The sequence below is a fragment of the Grampus griseus genome (genome assembly GCF_964374135.1).
Source record: "Grampus griseus genome assembly, chromosome: 14".
Lineage (NCBI taxonomy): Eukaryota > Metazoa > Chordata > Mammalia > Artiodactyla > Delphinidae > Grampus > Grampus griseus.
The window spans coordinates 66564383-66579332 of NC_139008.1; the positions used below are offsets into that span (position 1 = coordinate 66564383).

The 14950-nt window shown below is 37.9% G+C and overlaps 1 protein-coding gene across 3 annotated transcripts in view; it reads right to left on the reverse strand.

Annotated features, from left to right (window-relative positions):
• Window positions 1-14950, reverse strand: part of SAMHD1 (SAM and HD domain containing deoxynucleoside triphosphate triphosphohydrolase 1) — a 62835-nt gene that overhangs the window by 43618 nt on the left and 4267 nt on the right. For all 3 annotated transcript variants that reach the window (XM_082669496.1, XM_082669494.1, XM_082669495.1), the window contains exons 2-3: window positions 14450-14516; window positions 9728-9800 (exon numbers count right to left, since the gene is read on the reverse strand). In XM_082669496.1, coding sequence (XP_082525622.1) covers window positions 9728-9800; window positions 14450-14516 — 140 coding nt within the window. The remainder of the gene's footprint in view (window positions 1-9727; window positions 9801-14449; window positions 14517-14950) is intronic.

Genomic DNA, 14950 nt, shown 5'->3' on the forward strand with positions numbered 1-14950 from the left:
TTTTGTAAATGTATCTACCCATCACTATAATCCTTCATAAAAAAAAAAACAAACCTCCTACCATGTAGTAAACAATCATAGGCAGGAAGTACTATAAAATTCTACAGCACTTAATGTCTCTAAGAAGTACTTACTTATACTTAGTAAACATACATTTCATAATTATTCATTACTCTAAGCTTAAGCAGGGGCTTTAAATATGGGTGAAGATCTTTTTTTTTTTTTTTTTGCAGTACGCGGGCCTCTCACTGTTGTGGCCTCTCCCGTTGCGGAGCACAGGCTCCAGACGCGCAGGCTCAGCAGCCATGGCTCACGGGCCCAGCCGCTCTGCGACATGTGGGATCTTCCTGGACCGGGGCACGAACCCGTGTCCCCTGCATCGGCAGGCGGACTCTCAACCACTGCGTCACCAGGGAAGCCCTATGGGTGAAGATTTAATGCTCCTCTATGTTTCTTTAAATAAAGATAACATCTTTCTTAATTGTCCATAACTGTCTTTTAAAAAGAATGTTTCAGAATAAAAAAAGAAACATGATAAATGATCTAATCCATGATTTTCAAACTGCTTCAAATGGTTCCATGAAGTTCCTAAAAAATGTATGGAATTCTGGGAGGTGAAGGGCCTTGTCTGCCTCATTTACTGCCATATTCTCAGAACCCATCAAACAGCACAGTTCCTGGCACAGAGTAGGAACTCAGACACATTTTAAATGACTACTGTTGAAACATTATTGCAAAGTAATACAGTGTACCAAGTATATTATTATAGTTACAGTGTACCAAGTATATCTTTAATAATACACCAAGAATGATGTCAAAGTATCTCAGCAATAGAAGGATGTTGTAATTCAACCCTGTGAATGTCCTTATCAGAGAAGAAAAAGTTGCACAATTTTTAAATATATGAAAATCATATACTGGTCTATTATTTCTCCCTTATACAAGATCAATGTAACCACGAAACAAATGAGAATCTATCTTTTAAATTAATAAATTAATTTATTTATTTTTGGCTGTGTTGGGTTTTAGTTGCTACACGTGGGCTTTCTCTAGTTGTGCCAAGTGTGGGCTACTCTTCGTTGCAGTACACGGGCTTCTCATTGCGGTGGCTTCTCTTGCTGTGAAGCATGGGCTCTAGGCACATGGGCTTCAGTAGTTGTGGCACGCAGGCTCAGTAGTTGTGGCTCGTGGGCTCTGGAGCGCAGTCTCAGTAGTTGTGGCGCACAGGCTTAGTTGCTCCGCAGCATGTGGGATCTTCCCAGACCAGGGTTTGAACCCGTGTTCCCTGTATTGGCAGGCAGATTCTTAACCACTGCGCCACCAGGAAAGTCCCAAGAATCTATTTTATTTTGAAAAATTATGAAAGAAAAGTCCCATAATCTACTTTTAATCCATTTAAAGATCTAAAAGACTTCACCGTCAATTTTTCAATGGTTAATAACTGTTTTTAAAAGAACTCAATGAAAATTATTTTTAACTTAGTATCATAACACACACTCTCCTTTCAGGTCAAAATGCATCATGAACAGTTTCTCATGTTTTTACAAATCTTAATAATTATCACTGTAATGGCTCTATTTCATTGATGAACCAACATTTTTAAACCACTCCCCTAACACTGGGCTTTGCAAAACTAGAAATTCTATTTAGTCAATTTCATATTCCCTTTGCAACCCTTAGTGTGTATATGTGATATTAAAGTGTTTTGATCACTTTTTTAAATTAATTTTTATTGGGGTATAGTTGATTTACAACGTTGTGTTCGTTTCTGCTGTAAAGCAAAGTGAATCAGTTATACATATACATATATCCACTTTTTTAGATTCTATTCCCACATAGGTCATTACACAGTACTGAGTAGAGCTCTGATCATTGTATATAATCTGTTATTTTTGTTCCTGCAGTATTTTTTTGAGGTATAGTTGACTTAAATATTATATTAGTTTCAGGTTACAACATAGTGATTCAAAATTTTTATAGAATATACTCCACTTACAGTTTTATAATATACTGGCTATATTCCCTGTGCCATACAGTATATCCTTGGAGCTTATTTTATACATAGCAGTTTGTACCTCTCAATCCCCTACTTCTATTTTGCCCCTCCCTCTTCCCTCTCCTAATTGCTAACCCCTCATTTGTTCTCTATTATTCTTGAGTTTTTTTCTGTTGTGCTATATTCATTTGTTTCATTTTTTAGATTCCACACGTAAGTGATAACATACAGTATTTGTCTTTCTCTGACTTATTTCACTAGGAGTAATACCCTCCAAGTCCATCCATGTTGTTGCAAATAGCAAAATTTCACTCTTTATGGCTGAGTACTATTCCATTGTGTATATATATCTTCTTTATCCATTCATCTGTTGATGGACACTTAGATTGCTTCCATATCTTGGCAATTGTAAATAATGCTGCTATGAATATTGCGATACATGTATCTTTTCAAATTAGCATTTGTGTTTTCTTCAGATATATGCCTAGGAGTGGAACTGCTAGATCATATGGTAGTTCTATTTCCAGTTTTTTGAGGAATCTCCATACTGTTTTACACAGTGGGTGTACCAATTTCCATTCCTAGCAAGGGTGTACAAGGGTTCCCTTTTCTCCACACCCTTGCCAACATTTGTTATTTGTGGGCTTTTTGATGATAGCCATTATGACAGGTGTGAGATGATATCTCACTGTGGTTTTGATTTGCATTTTTCTGATAATTAGTGACGTTTAGCATCTTTTCATCTGCCTGTTGGCCATTATGTATGTCTTCTTTGGAAAAACGTCTATTCAGGTCTTCTGTCCATTTTCCTTCTACTAATTTTGGGTTCTGTTTGTTCTTCTTTATCTAGTTCCTTTAGATGTAAGGTTAGCTTATTTGAGATTTTTCTTTTTCCTGAGGTAGGTTTTTATTGCTATAAAGGTCCCTCTTAGAACTGCTTTTGCTGCATCCCTTAGATTTTGAATTGCTGTGTTTTCATTTTCACTTGTCTCCAAGTTTTTTTGATATTTTCCTTGATTTTTTTCAGTGATCCATTCGTTATTTAGTAGCATGTCTAGCCTCCACAGGTTTGTGTTTTTTGCAGTTTTTTTCTTGTAAGTTGATTTCTAGTCTCATAGCATTGTGGTCGGAAAAGACGCTTGACATGATTTCAATTTTCTTAAGTTTACTGAGACTTGTTTTGTGGCCTAGAACGTGATCTATCCTGGAGAGTGTTTCATGTGCACTTGAAAAGAATGTGTATTCTGGGACCTCCCTGGAGGCCCAGTGGTTAAGACTCTGAGCTTCTACTGCAGGGGGTGCGGGTTCAATCCCTGGCCAGGGAAATAAGATCCCACATGCCACACGGCATGGCCAAAAAAAAAAAAATGTGTATTCTGCTGCTTTTAGATGGAATATTCTCTATATATCTGTTACATTCATTTGGAATAATATGTCATTTAACGCCTGTGTTTCCTAATTGATTTTCTGTCTGGATGATCTGTCCATTGGTGTAAGTGGGGTGTTAAAGTTCCTTACTATTATTGTGTTACTGTCAATTTCTCCCTTTATGTCTGTCAATATTTCCTTTATGTATTTAGGTGCTCCTATGTTGGGTACATATATATTTACAGTTGTTATATAACTTCTTTTTGGAGTGATCCCTTGGTCATTATGTAGTGTCCTTCTTTGTCTCTTGTAACAGTCTTTGTTTTAAAGTTTATTTTGTCTAAGTTTTTGTTACCCCGGCTTTCTTTTGCTTTTGCTTTTGCTTTTTTAATATTTATTTGGCTGCACTGGGTCTTAGTTGCGGCACACGGGATCTTCGTCATGGCACGCAGGATCTTTAGTTGCGGCATGCAGGATCTTTTAGTTGTTACATGCGTACCCCGGCTTTCTTTCGATTTCTATTTGCATGGAATATCTTTTTCCATTCTCTCACTTTGTCTGTTTCTTTAGGTCTGAAGTGAGTCTCTTGTAGGCAGTCTATATAAGGGTCTTGTTTTTGTACCCATTCATCCACTCCATGTCTTTTGATTGGAGCATTTGGCCCATTTACATTTAAAGTAATTTTTGATAGGTATGTACTTATTGCCATTTTGTTAACTGTTCGGGGCTTGTTTTTGTATTCTTTTTTGTTCCTTTCTTCTTCCTTTGTTCTCCTCCCTTGTGATTTGATAACTGTCTTTAGCGTTATGTTTGCATTCCTTTCTCTTTTTTGTGTATGTATCTGTTATAGGTTTTTAGTTTGTGCTTACCAGGTTTATATATAGCAATCTATATATATAAATGATTATTTTAAGTTGCTGATCTCTTAATTTCAAATGCCTTTTAACAACCTTACATTTTTACTCCCCTCCTGCCGTGAGTACTGTTTTTAGTGTCATATTTTACATCTTTTTGTTTTGTGTATCCCTTAACTACTTACTGCAGATATAGATGATTTTACTTTTGCCTTTTAACCTTCCTCCTAGTTTTGTACGTGGTTGATTGAATACCTTCACTGTATATTTGCCTTTACTAATGAGCTTTTTACTTTCATAATTTTCATGTTGCTAGTTGTGGCCTTTTCTTTTTTGCTTAGAGAAGTGCCTTTAGCATTTCTTGTAAAGCTGGCTGTGGTGATGAACTTATTTAGGTTTTGCTTATCTATAAAACTTGATTTCTCTATCAAATCTTACTGAGAACCTTGCCAGGTAGGTTCTTGGTTCTTGATATTCTACCACTCTCTTCTGGCCTGCAGAGTTTCTGCTAATAAGTCAGCTAATAGTCGACGGGAGTTCCTGCATACATAACTTGTTGCTCGTGCCTTGCTGCTTTTAATATTCTCTCTTAGTCTACTGCTGATTCCTTCTAGTGTATTTTTCATTTCAGTTATGGTATTCCTCATCCCTGCTTGGTTCTTCTCCATATTTTCTAACTCTTTGTTAAAAATTTCTAACATCTCACTCTGTGAATCCATTCTTCTCCTGAGTTCTTTGATCTTATTTACTATCATTACCTTCAACTCTTTATCAGCTAGATTGTCTATCTCCACTTCACTTAGTTCTTTTGAGGTTTTATTTTGTTCAAATAAAATAAACATATTTTATTTAGTTTGGAACATATTCCTCTATTGTCTTGTTTAGTTTGGAACATATTCCTCTACTGTCTCATTTTGCCTAAATTGCTGTTTTTATTTCTACGTATCTGATATGTTGGTTATGTTTCCTGACCTTGGAGAAGTGGCCTTTTGTGGGAGACGTCCTATGTGTCCCAGCAGCGCACTCCCCTCTGGTCACTAGGGTTATATGTTCTAGGGATGCCCCCAGTGTGAGCTGCATGGGTCCTTCTGTTGTGGTGGGCTGACTACTGTGGGTGGTCTGATAGGCATGGCTGGCACCCCAATTTGCTTGGTTGCCAGGCCCTACCTTGTGTGGAGGCTGCTAGCCACTGGTTGGCAGGGCTGGGTCACAAGGTGGCTGGCTGCAGAACCCCAGGGGATCCTGGGGCTACTGCTGGCTCACTGGTGGGCAGAGCCAGGTTCTGAGATGAGTGGTTGTGAGGCTGAGGTTCCTGAATCTGGTGTTGGCCTGCTGGTGGGTGGGGCCAGTTCTTAACACTGCTGGTTGTGAGTTCCAGGGTGTCCCGAAGCTGGTGCTAGCCTGCTGGTGAGTGGGGATGAATTCCAGGGTGGCTGGCTGAGGAGTCCAAAGTACCTCAGAGCTGGTGTTGGCTTGCTGATGGGTGGGTCCAGGGGCTGGGGCGTCACAGGGCTGTTGTCAGCCTGCTGGTGGGCAGGCGCAGGGCCCAGGGTGGGTCCTAGGCTACTGCCAGCTCACTGGTGGGTGGAGCTGGTCCTGAGGTCTCTGGATGCAGGGCCCTGGGGGTCCCGAAGCTGACAGTCTGCTGATGGGTGGGCCTGGATCCCAGGGCTGCTGACGGAGGCACCCAAGGTGACCCAGAGCTGGAGCTGGCCTACTGGTGGGCAGGGTTCAGAGGTAGGGCCCCTGGACTGCTGATGTGTTGGCTGGGTCCTGACAGGGCAGGCTGTGGGGCTGCAGTGGTCCTGGGGCCCGTGTCTGCCCTCTGGTGGGCAGGATCAGGGTCTAGGAGCTCCTGGGACTGGTGCCCACCTACTGGTGGGTAAAACTGGGTCCTGGGGCTAGTGCTGGCCCAATGGCGGGGGCACAGCTGGATTCTGGGGTCCCTGGCTGCAGGACCCAGGGGTCCCAGAGCTGGGGGTGTGGGGCTGGTTCCTGACACAGCTGGCTGTAGGGTCAGGGTTGTCCTGAAGCTTGTGTCAGCCCACTGGTGAGCGGGGCCAGATCCTTGGGTGCCTGGCTAAGGTGCCCAGGGTGTCTCAGAGCTGGTGTCTCCCAGTGTTATTTAATATAATCTACTCCTTCTATAGTCACATGGTCCACTTACTTATCACTTTTAAAGGTATATGATATTCTGTTGTGTTACTAGCCAAGCAGGATGAAACAATTCTATTGCCTTCTGTATATGCCAAGCACAGAGGATGAGGGATGAATAATTACCATTCCTGCCCCCAGGAAAAATAATAGAATCTATTTGTAGAGTAGTGGGGAAAGAGAATGGGGAAAAAGAAACAAAAGAAGGAGTGGTCAGTTCTACCCTGAAGAAAGGGGAACAGGAACCCTCAGAAAAAGATTCAGAGGTGGTGATTCTATAATTTCACACATATTAGGTAGACATTTCACTGTTTTAAAATTCTGTTTTAAAAAGACCAGGGACTTTCCTGGTCGTCCAGTGGTTAGGACGCTGCGCTTCCACTGTGGGGAGGGCACAGGTTAGATCCCTGATCAGGGAACTAGGATCCCCAAAGCCACACAGCATGGCCAAAAAAAAAAAAAAAAAATCACCAATACATTTGACAAATTAGTGCCTACTATGTCAAACACTGCACTTCATCCTCACTATTATGCAATTCCTGGTTTCAGAGGCCAATTGAACTAAATTTAGCATGAAGAAAACTAAGCCAAGAATAAGAGGTTATAGTCTTCGGTTAGGCAATGGTTTCTTAGATATGACACCAAATGCATAAGAGACAAAAGCAAAAATAGATACACTGGACTATATCAAAATTTAAAACTTTTGTGCTCCAAAGAACACCATCAAGAAACTAAAAAGAGGGGACTTCCCTGGTGGGATGGTGGTTGAGAATCCGCCTGCCAATGCAGGGGACACGGGTTTGATCCCTGGTCTGGGAGGATCCCACATTCTGTGGAGCAACTAAGCTCGTGCGCCACAACTACTGAGCCTGTGCTCTAAAGCCTGTGCTCTGCAATGAAAAGCCCATGCACTACAATGAGGAGAGGCCCCTGCTCACCGAAACTAGAGAAAGCCTGCGCACAGCAACGAAGACCCAATGCAGCCAAAAATAAATAAATAAACACATTTACAAAGAAGCAATACTGATTAAAAAAACAAAACTAAACTAAACTAAAAATATAGGGAATTCCCTGGTGGTCCAGGGGTTAGGACTCTACGCTTCCACTGTTGGGAGCCCAGGTTCAATCCCTGGTCAGGGAACTAAGAGCCCGCAAGCCTCATGATGTGGTCTAAATAAATAAATAAAAAGACAGTAAAAAGATAATCCAGAGGATGGGAGAAAATATTTGCATATTATATATTTAATAAGAGAATTGTATCTTGAATATATAAAGAACTGTTACAATTTAAATTAGATTGTGGTGATGACTGAACAACCTTGTGAACTTTCTAAAAAACACTGACTTGTATATTTAAAATGAGTGAATAAAAGAAAATATCTGTGTGTAACTGAGTCACTTTGCTGTACAGCAGAGATTGGCACGACATTGTAAATCAAGTACACTTCAATAAAAAATAAAATAAAATAAAATAAAATGAATGAATTGCAAGGTATGTGAATTATATCTCACTAAAGCTGTTTTTATTTAAAAAAAAAAAGGGTTAAAAAAGGTAACTAACACCCCATTGTAAAGCAATTATACTCCAATAAAGATGTTAAAAAAAAAAAGGTAGATGCCAAATTAGGGTAGGAATTAATTCTTTGTTCAACTGTACTGCTGATGAAGCTAAGGTCAAAAAAGGTATCAATTTCATTACTAGACAGTGACTCACCGACTCAAGTACTTAGTAGCTTTAAGATCTATTTTCAATGACTATAGTTTACATATGAGGTTAAACAATTTTGTTTTTAATGAAAAATAGAAAAAATAAATAAAAGCGGGCAAATGAAACTACTGACTGCCTTGAAAATTACTTCAAAAAGATTTTTTGTTGCAAACTGTGAAAATGTGACCTCAGAGATTATCTGAGATGATCTCAACTAATGAAGAAAACTCATCTTATCTCTGCCCTGCCTGATGAGAACACCCATGCTGCTGCTATTGAGAAAGGACAAAAAAGAATGCAGGACAGCAACTGTCGCCCAATTGCAGGACAAAATATTTAGATATCATCTTTGGTAAGTGATTCTTCTATTTACTTCTTCATAAAAATGAAGTATTTTAATATTAGGCAACATTTTCAAAAAGGGCTACGATTTGATCATTCCTCAAATAACAGATTTGCTCTAAGAACAACTACTTTGTCTGTAAAAGAAGATTCTTGTAGAATTGAACCAAACACACTTATTAAATATCTTCAAACACGATTTTCAATGAAAAATAAGCAGACTAACTTGTAACAGTAAAATTGAAATTCATGTGCTCATAGGATCTGAGATAACTCAATACATAAAACACCTCTGATGAAAAGTGCAAAAGATGACTGTGTAAAAGGAGAATGAGACCCCATCCCCTCTTCCAGGTCTGAAACTAAGTTTTCTTACCCTATAGATGTCAAAAGCATAAACAGTGTGGTACATTTCCTGTCACCAACCAATCAAGAAACATTTCTTTAATTACGGTATTAGAACCATCCTGAAGAGCTTGTGAAAAATGCACATTCCTGGGTCTCTACTGTAAGTTCCCAGAATCAGAATTTCTGAGATGGGAGCTAGGCAGTTGACCGCTTGTTAAAATGATTCTTGGGACACTGAGTGTGAAAAACAGGGCTTTTGAAATGTCTGGAAGGGGATGGGGGATAAGAAATAAACAGTTATTGATAGATCAAATTTTAGGCATATATCTGTTCTTTGGTCTACTGTTTGACAAAAAAGTTCACCAAAACTGATAAGTAATTTTAATTTAAAAGTTATTCTATGACTAAGGGGTAACTAGGGCTATATGTGTCGATATGGATAGTTCTCAAAAATATAACATTATATGAAAGCTTAGAAGGTTACTTCTAATAAAATGAAATTCCATTTATAAATGTTTAAAAAATATGTAAAACAATACTATACACTGTTTATGGCTATACATACACATGTAGTAAAAATCTAAAAAAACATTCAAGAAAATGATTAAACACTTGGGGAAAAAAGGATGGAAACAGAATTCAAGAGGGGTACAAACGAGGCCTTCTACTGTTTCTAATATTTTGTTCTAAAAATAATAGATCTGAAGCAAATTAGGCAAAATGTTAAGATTTGACAAGCTGGGCAGTAGTCTATCTATGCTTTTCTGTGTGCTTAAAATATTTTAGTTTTTCTCGTGGTTATTTTAGAAAATGCAGAAAGTTTAGGAAAGTAAAAACCCATTACTCACAATCCCGTTACTGAAAAGAGACTTCTTTCCATTCTTTTCAAAATGAATTCTACATAATTGAGTTATATCACTTTATATTAAAAAAATAATAAACTCAGATTCCTCTTACCTTCATTGTATAAACATGAGTTTGATCCAGTTGTTGGATATTATTAAGCAGCTTTATTCTCTTCCCATAGGAACTAAAATTATAACAGGATAAGCAAATCTATCATTATTTGCTAAATAATAATCCCTGGAGTATATAATAGTATATAATCAACTGTAGGTTGTTAGAATAGAAGTCAGATTAAAAGGAACAGTTAATAATTCAAACATACTCCTATTAGAAACCCTCTCCCTTCCTTTGCTTCTAAGACATGAAACTCTTCTGCCCTCAATCCTCTTCTCTCTTGGTAAATTCAGACTTCAACACCTCTCATACCTATATCACTGAATGCTCAATTTACACTTCAAACTTATTTTAACCTAATTGAGGCCAACATCTACCCTCATGATCCTAAATTTGCATGGCTCACGTAAGCGAAATCTCAAGATAGGTAAGTCCCTTTGAAGTAGAGCACAGTGATAATGAAAAAGGTTTTTGGAATCAGGCAGAACTGACTCATATCTGCACGTGGAATCTATATGATCTTGGAAAAGTTACTTAACCTTTTTTGGTACACTGACGTTCTCATCTATAGCACAGAGATAATACTATCTCCCTCACAGGGCTGGAGAGGGATTAAACAGTGTGTCGGGCACTGAGGATACAAAAGACTCAGTTCCTGCCCTCAAGAGCTATAGGAGAATTTTAACTATGATTACAGATGTTATAGAAATTATTATTGATGTTAAATTCAATATTTATCCCATCAGCAGTGTTTTAAGGACAAGAATCTAGGAGTTTATTAGTATAACCAAGCGGTAAGTATGTGAACAAAGTTATCTAACTAAACTGGGCAAAGATGTTACATATAGGAAGACTACATTTGTTTGACAAACTGAGCCTTTGTCATATCAAAATAACTTTCAAAGTGAAATAATCATTGCTTACATCAACTAAGAAACAGTCACATCAAATGCAAATGTCTAGAATACAATGAAAGGAAACGCAGGACAATGTAAGACTTCTTGGCAGGGGTGGCTGTCAGTCACGTGATCAGTCCATGAATAGATTTTTAAAACTCTTTATAGTGATGAGTTGCAAAGTTCCAAGTTTGACTTATGAGCATCAGGTATGAATTATGCATGAATCAAGTATATATGGTTTTAGCTTCATTTATACCTATTGTCCTCTATTAGTAATTACTCATAATGCTCCAGTCTTGAGAAAGAATTTAATAGGAATTAAACAACTCAAAATCCTATAATTCACTTTCTTGCTCCATTTACACTTACTAATTGGTCTAGGCATGTTAGCCTGGTACCTGGCTGAAGCAGGAGGCAAGGGGTTAGCCTTTATCAATCCTTTAGCTAATTAGACTGAAATGTAAATCTTTTGCTAAAAGTCCTAGATAGACTTGGAGCCAGAAGTACTACAATTGACCTCTATGTTGTCCCCCAAGACCCACAGTAACTACAGAATCTAAGAATGATTTTTTTGGAATGTACAGAAGCATCATTACAGCTGATAAACCATTAAAGCAGCATAGCTTGTGTTTTACTATTCCCCTACCCTCATCAGTTTGAAATAACAAGCATAGGGAAAGGCCAGGCTCCAAGAAGTACTTTAAGGCAGAGCTGTAACTGACACAGGTTAAGTATAGTTGCACAGTGGAGCATAACCAAGAATCACAGCATAAAATAATACCAAACCTAAACCAACCTCACAGCCCAGTCTTTTCCTCAACTGATACTCAGTATTCATCACTTAATTAGAACTCAAAAAGAAACTACTGTATTCATAAAGAAATCACATGGGGGGGTGGGCAAAATGGGTGAAGGGGCTTCAAGAGGTACAAACTTCCAGTTATAAAATAAATAAGTCATGGGAATGTAATGTACTCCATGATGACTATAGTCAATAATGTTGTAGTGCATGTTTAAAGTTGCCAAGTGATGGTATACAATTTATGTTTTAAGCAGGGCAAGAAAATTTAAGCATAACATGTTCCCTGCTTGTACTGGGCCCTCCCTAATGTGCAATGTGCATTATACATTAACCAGACCTCCTCAAAGTTGGGAATGCCTGCTCAACTGTAAAAAACAATGCTTTTTTCCTTCTTCTGATGCCAACAATGTAACTCCTTAGAAGATTAATTTTTCCTTTCCTAATCCTGTAAGGGATCTTGGTGACATACTGTGCCTATGTGCAGATCTGGACTATGTATCTTTGGTGAACTTTACATAAAATGTCAGTGTGTCACTTTGATGTACAATCTGTTTTCTCGAAAATGTATATGACTGTTCCTTTGACTTCTAACAGGCAGAAGAGTCCTCAGAGTTTTCTAAAAGACTGTCTCTTGGGTTATAATCCTCAGGTTGGCTTGAATAAAACTCTCTATTTCTCATTTAGATTGAATATTGATTAATTTTTTGTTGACCCAAGAGAGTAAATCTGTTTTTTGTTGTCTTTTGTTTTGTTTTGTTTTTTTGCACAGCTTGCAGGATCTTAGTTTCCTGATCAGGGATCGAACCCTCACCCTTGGCAGTGAAAGCACAGACTCCTAACCACTGGACTGCCAGGGAATTCCGAAGAGAGTAAATCTTAAAAGTCCTCATCACAAGAAAAAAAATGTCTTTGTAATTTTGTATGGTGACAGAGGGTACTAGACTTATTGTGGTAATCACTTCGCAATATATACGAACATTGAATCATTACATTTTACACCTGAAACTAATATGTCAATTATACCGCAATAAAAATATTTAATTTTTTTAAAAAAATCACTGATTAAAGTATATTTAAAAAGCCACCCAAAACCTGGAGGTGTTTTTGTTTTGGCAAAGGCTATGGCAAAATAAATACTTTAAACAAAGATTTGGGCCAGAATAGTTGGACTACAGTAAGATTTTATTTCCATATTTCATCATTTCTGAAATCTACTGTTTCTTACAACTGATGTGTACATTTAATGTGACAATATTTCTTATTTTTTTAGAAAAATCTTTTACCGTCATCAGTTAATCATAAAACTGAGGAAATACAGGAGTACTTGTCTAAACTGGATTCCCCCTAGAAAGCAGAGTGTAGGACAAGAGCATGCATACAGTTAATTTATTTTGGATGTGAATCCTGGGATATGGAGCAGAGGGCTAGAAAAGGTGAAACAGGAAACGAGGGGAAAATAATGCAAGGGTACATTAATAAGTTGGTTGCACTGGACGACTGTGAACAACTTCAACGGATCCCACTGAAATCCTCAAAGGCAGCTCTGTCCAGGAGAACTTTGTCATGATGGAAATATTCTATATCTGCCCTGTTCAGCATGGTAGCCACCAGCCATAAGTGGCTACTGAGCACCTGAATTATGGATAGTATAACTGAGAAATTAAAATTTTCACTTCATTTAATTTTAATTAACTTTAACACATAGGTAGTGGCTGCTGCATAGGAAAACACAGCTCTAAGGGATACTGCAGAATCCACCTCAGAGTTAAGAGGTGGGCACAAAAAGACATGACATATAGTGTTCCTTTTGGAATTTTTACTATTTTGTTAACTCATGTGTCCCAAGTTCCTGGAAGAATGCCTAACGCATAATGAGCCCTCCATAAATATTTGTTGAATAAATCAACAGCATTTGGGTCCACAAAGTATATGGTTCCCTTTAAAAGCAAAACTCTATTAGAAAAAATTCCATTCAGTTCAAACAATAAGCTACTATTATACATAAGAAATAGGTAGTAAGCGGGACTTTGGGGGGACAGAAGGGGCTGATACATAATTATGAAAGAGGCAAGATTAGGTTCCCAAGGATTCTGACCCAAAGGAGGCTTATTAAAAGTTAGTAAAATGTTCTAAAGTAATCTTTCCCTCAATCTACTTGCATTATCAATTACTAAACAACAGTGCATGAAGTAATTCAGTATGATCTTTTGTTCTGATTCTTTGGTTACTGTTTCCACAAACAACACTTAGCTAAGTGGAATTCCAGAAGAAAAGACCACATTTTACCACTGTTGCCAATTCCCTAATAGAAACAAAGTCTCTACTTTAAGGAAGGTTTAAATATTGATTGGATCTTCAACTGAGATATTTAAAGTGGACTTACACAAATCTAGACCCTAGAATCTCCAGTCACATATAGGGATCTCAACCTACATATATAATTTATGAAGGGCTTAACATGTGCTAATCACTCTACATACAATGTCTCATTATTATTATCCATTTCACAGGTGCAGAAACTGAAGGGTTAAATAAATTGTCCCAAATCATACATCTGAAAAGTGCCAAACTACTTTGGATAGTGTCTTTAAATCTAATACCAGGGAAGCATTCCAGCCTTAAGTAGCTCTAGAAAGACCTAGAAATATACTCAAGATAGGGTTGTAGCCTTGATTTTTCTTGCCAACATTTTTTTCCTATCAATTCTTCTACATTTTCTGGAGTGTATAATTCAATTATTCTGAACTTGAGAGTAAAAAGTTGGTCACTACAAACTTCATGAAGGCTTATTAGCAAAATTTTTAAAAACAGGAATCATTAGTAATATTTAACATAGGATTTGCACAGGAAAAACAAATAAAAACAACTCTTAGACAGCAGGTGTGGTATTCTGTTTTAAAACCTGTGCAGATTTAAAATGAGGACACTTAATATCAGCAATCTTGGGCTTTGTCTCTTCAGTGTGAATAAAAAGGTCTTAAGTATGCTTGGCTACAATGTGAATTTTATCATTCTTACCTTATTCCAAGGTCTTCAAGAAGAGACTCATCAAGAAAGGGCAGTATTGAACCTGTGATTTTCTTCTCTATGGAAGAAAAGGGAGGGAAAAAAATGAATGATTTCAATATTCACAGCACATGCTTTTGATTTCTTTCAATTTGGATCCACCAGAATTTACTCAGATCAACATTTTTTTGAGCACCCAGTACTGGCAACAAACTGTGCCAAGTACCACATTTTTGATTGCTACTTGGAAAGTCTTAATTTTATTTATTTTTAATTTCTTTTTTTAAATAAATTTATTTATTTTTGGCTGCATTGGGTCTTCGTTGCTGCGCAAGGGCTTCCTCTAGTTGCAGTGAGTGCTGGCTACTCTTCGTTGTGGTGCAAGGGCTTCTCACTGGGGTGGCTTCTCTTGTTGCAGAGCACGGGCTCTAGGTGCGTGGGCTTCAGTAGTTGTGGCGCGTGGGCTTCAGTAGTTGTGGCACGCGGGCTCAGTAGTTGTGGCTTGCAGGCTCT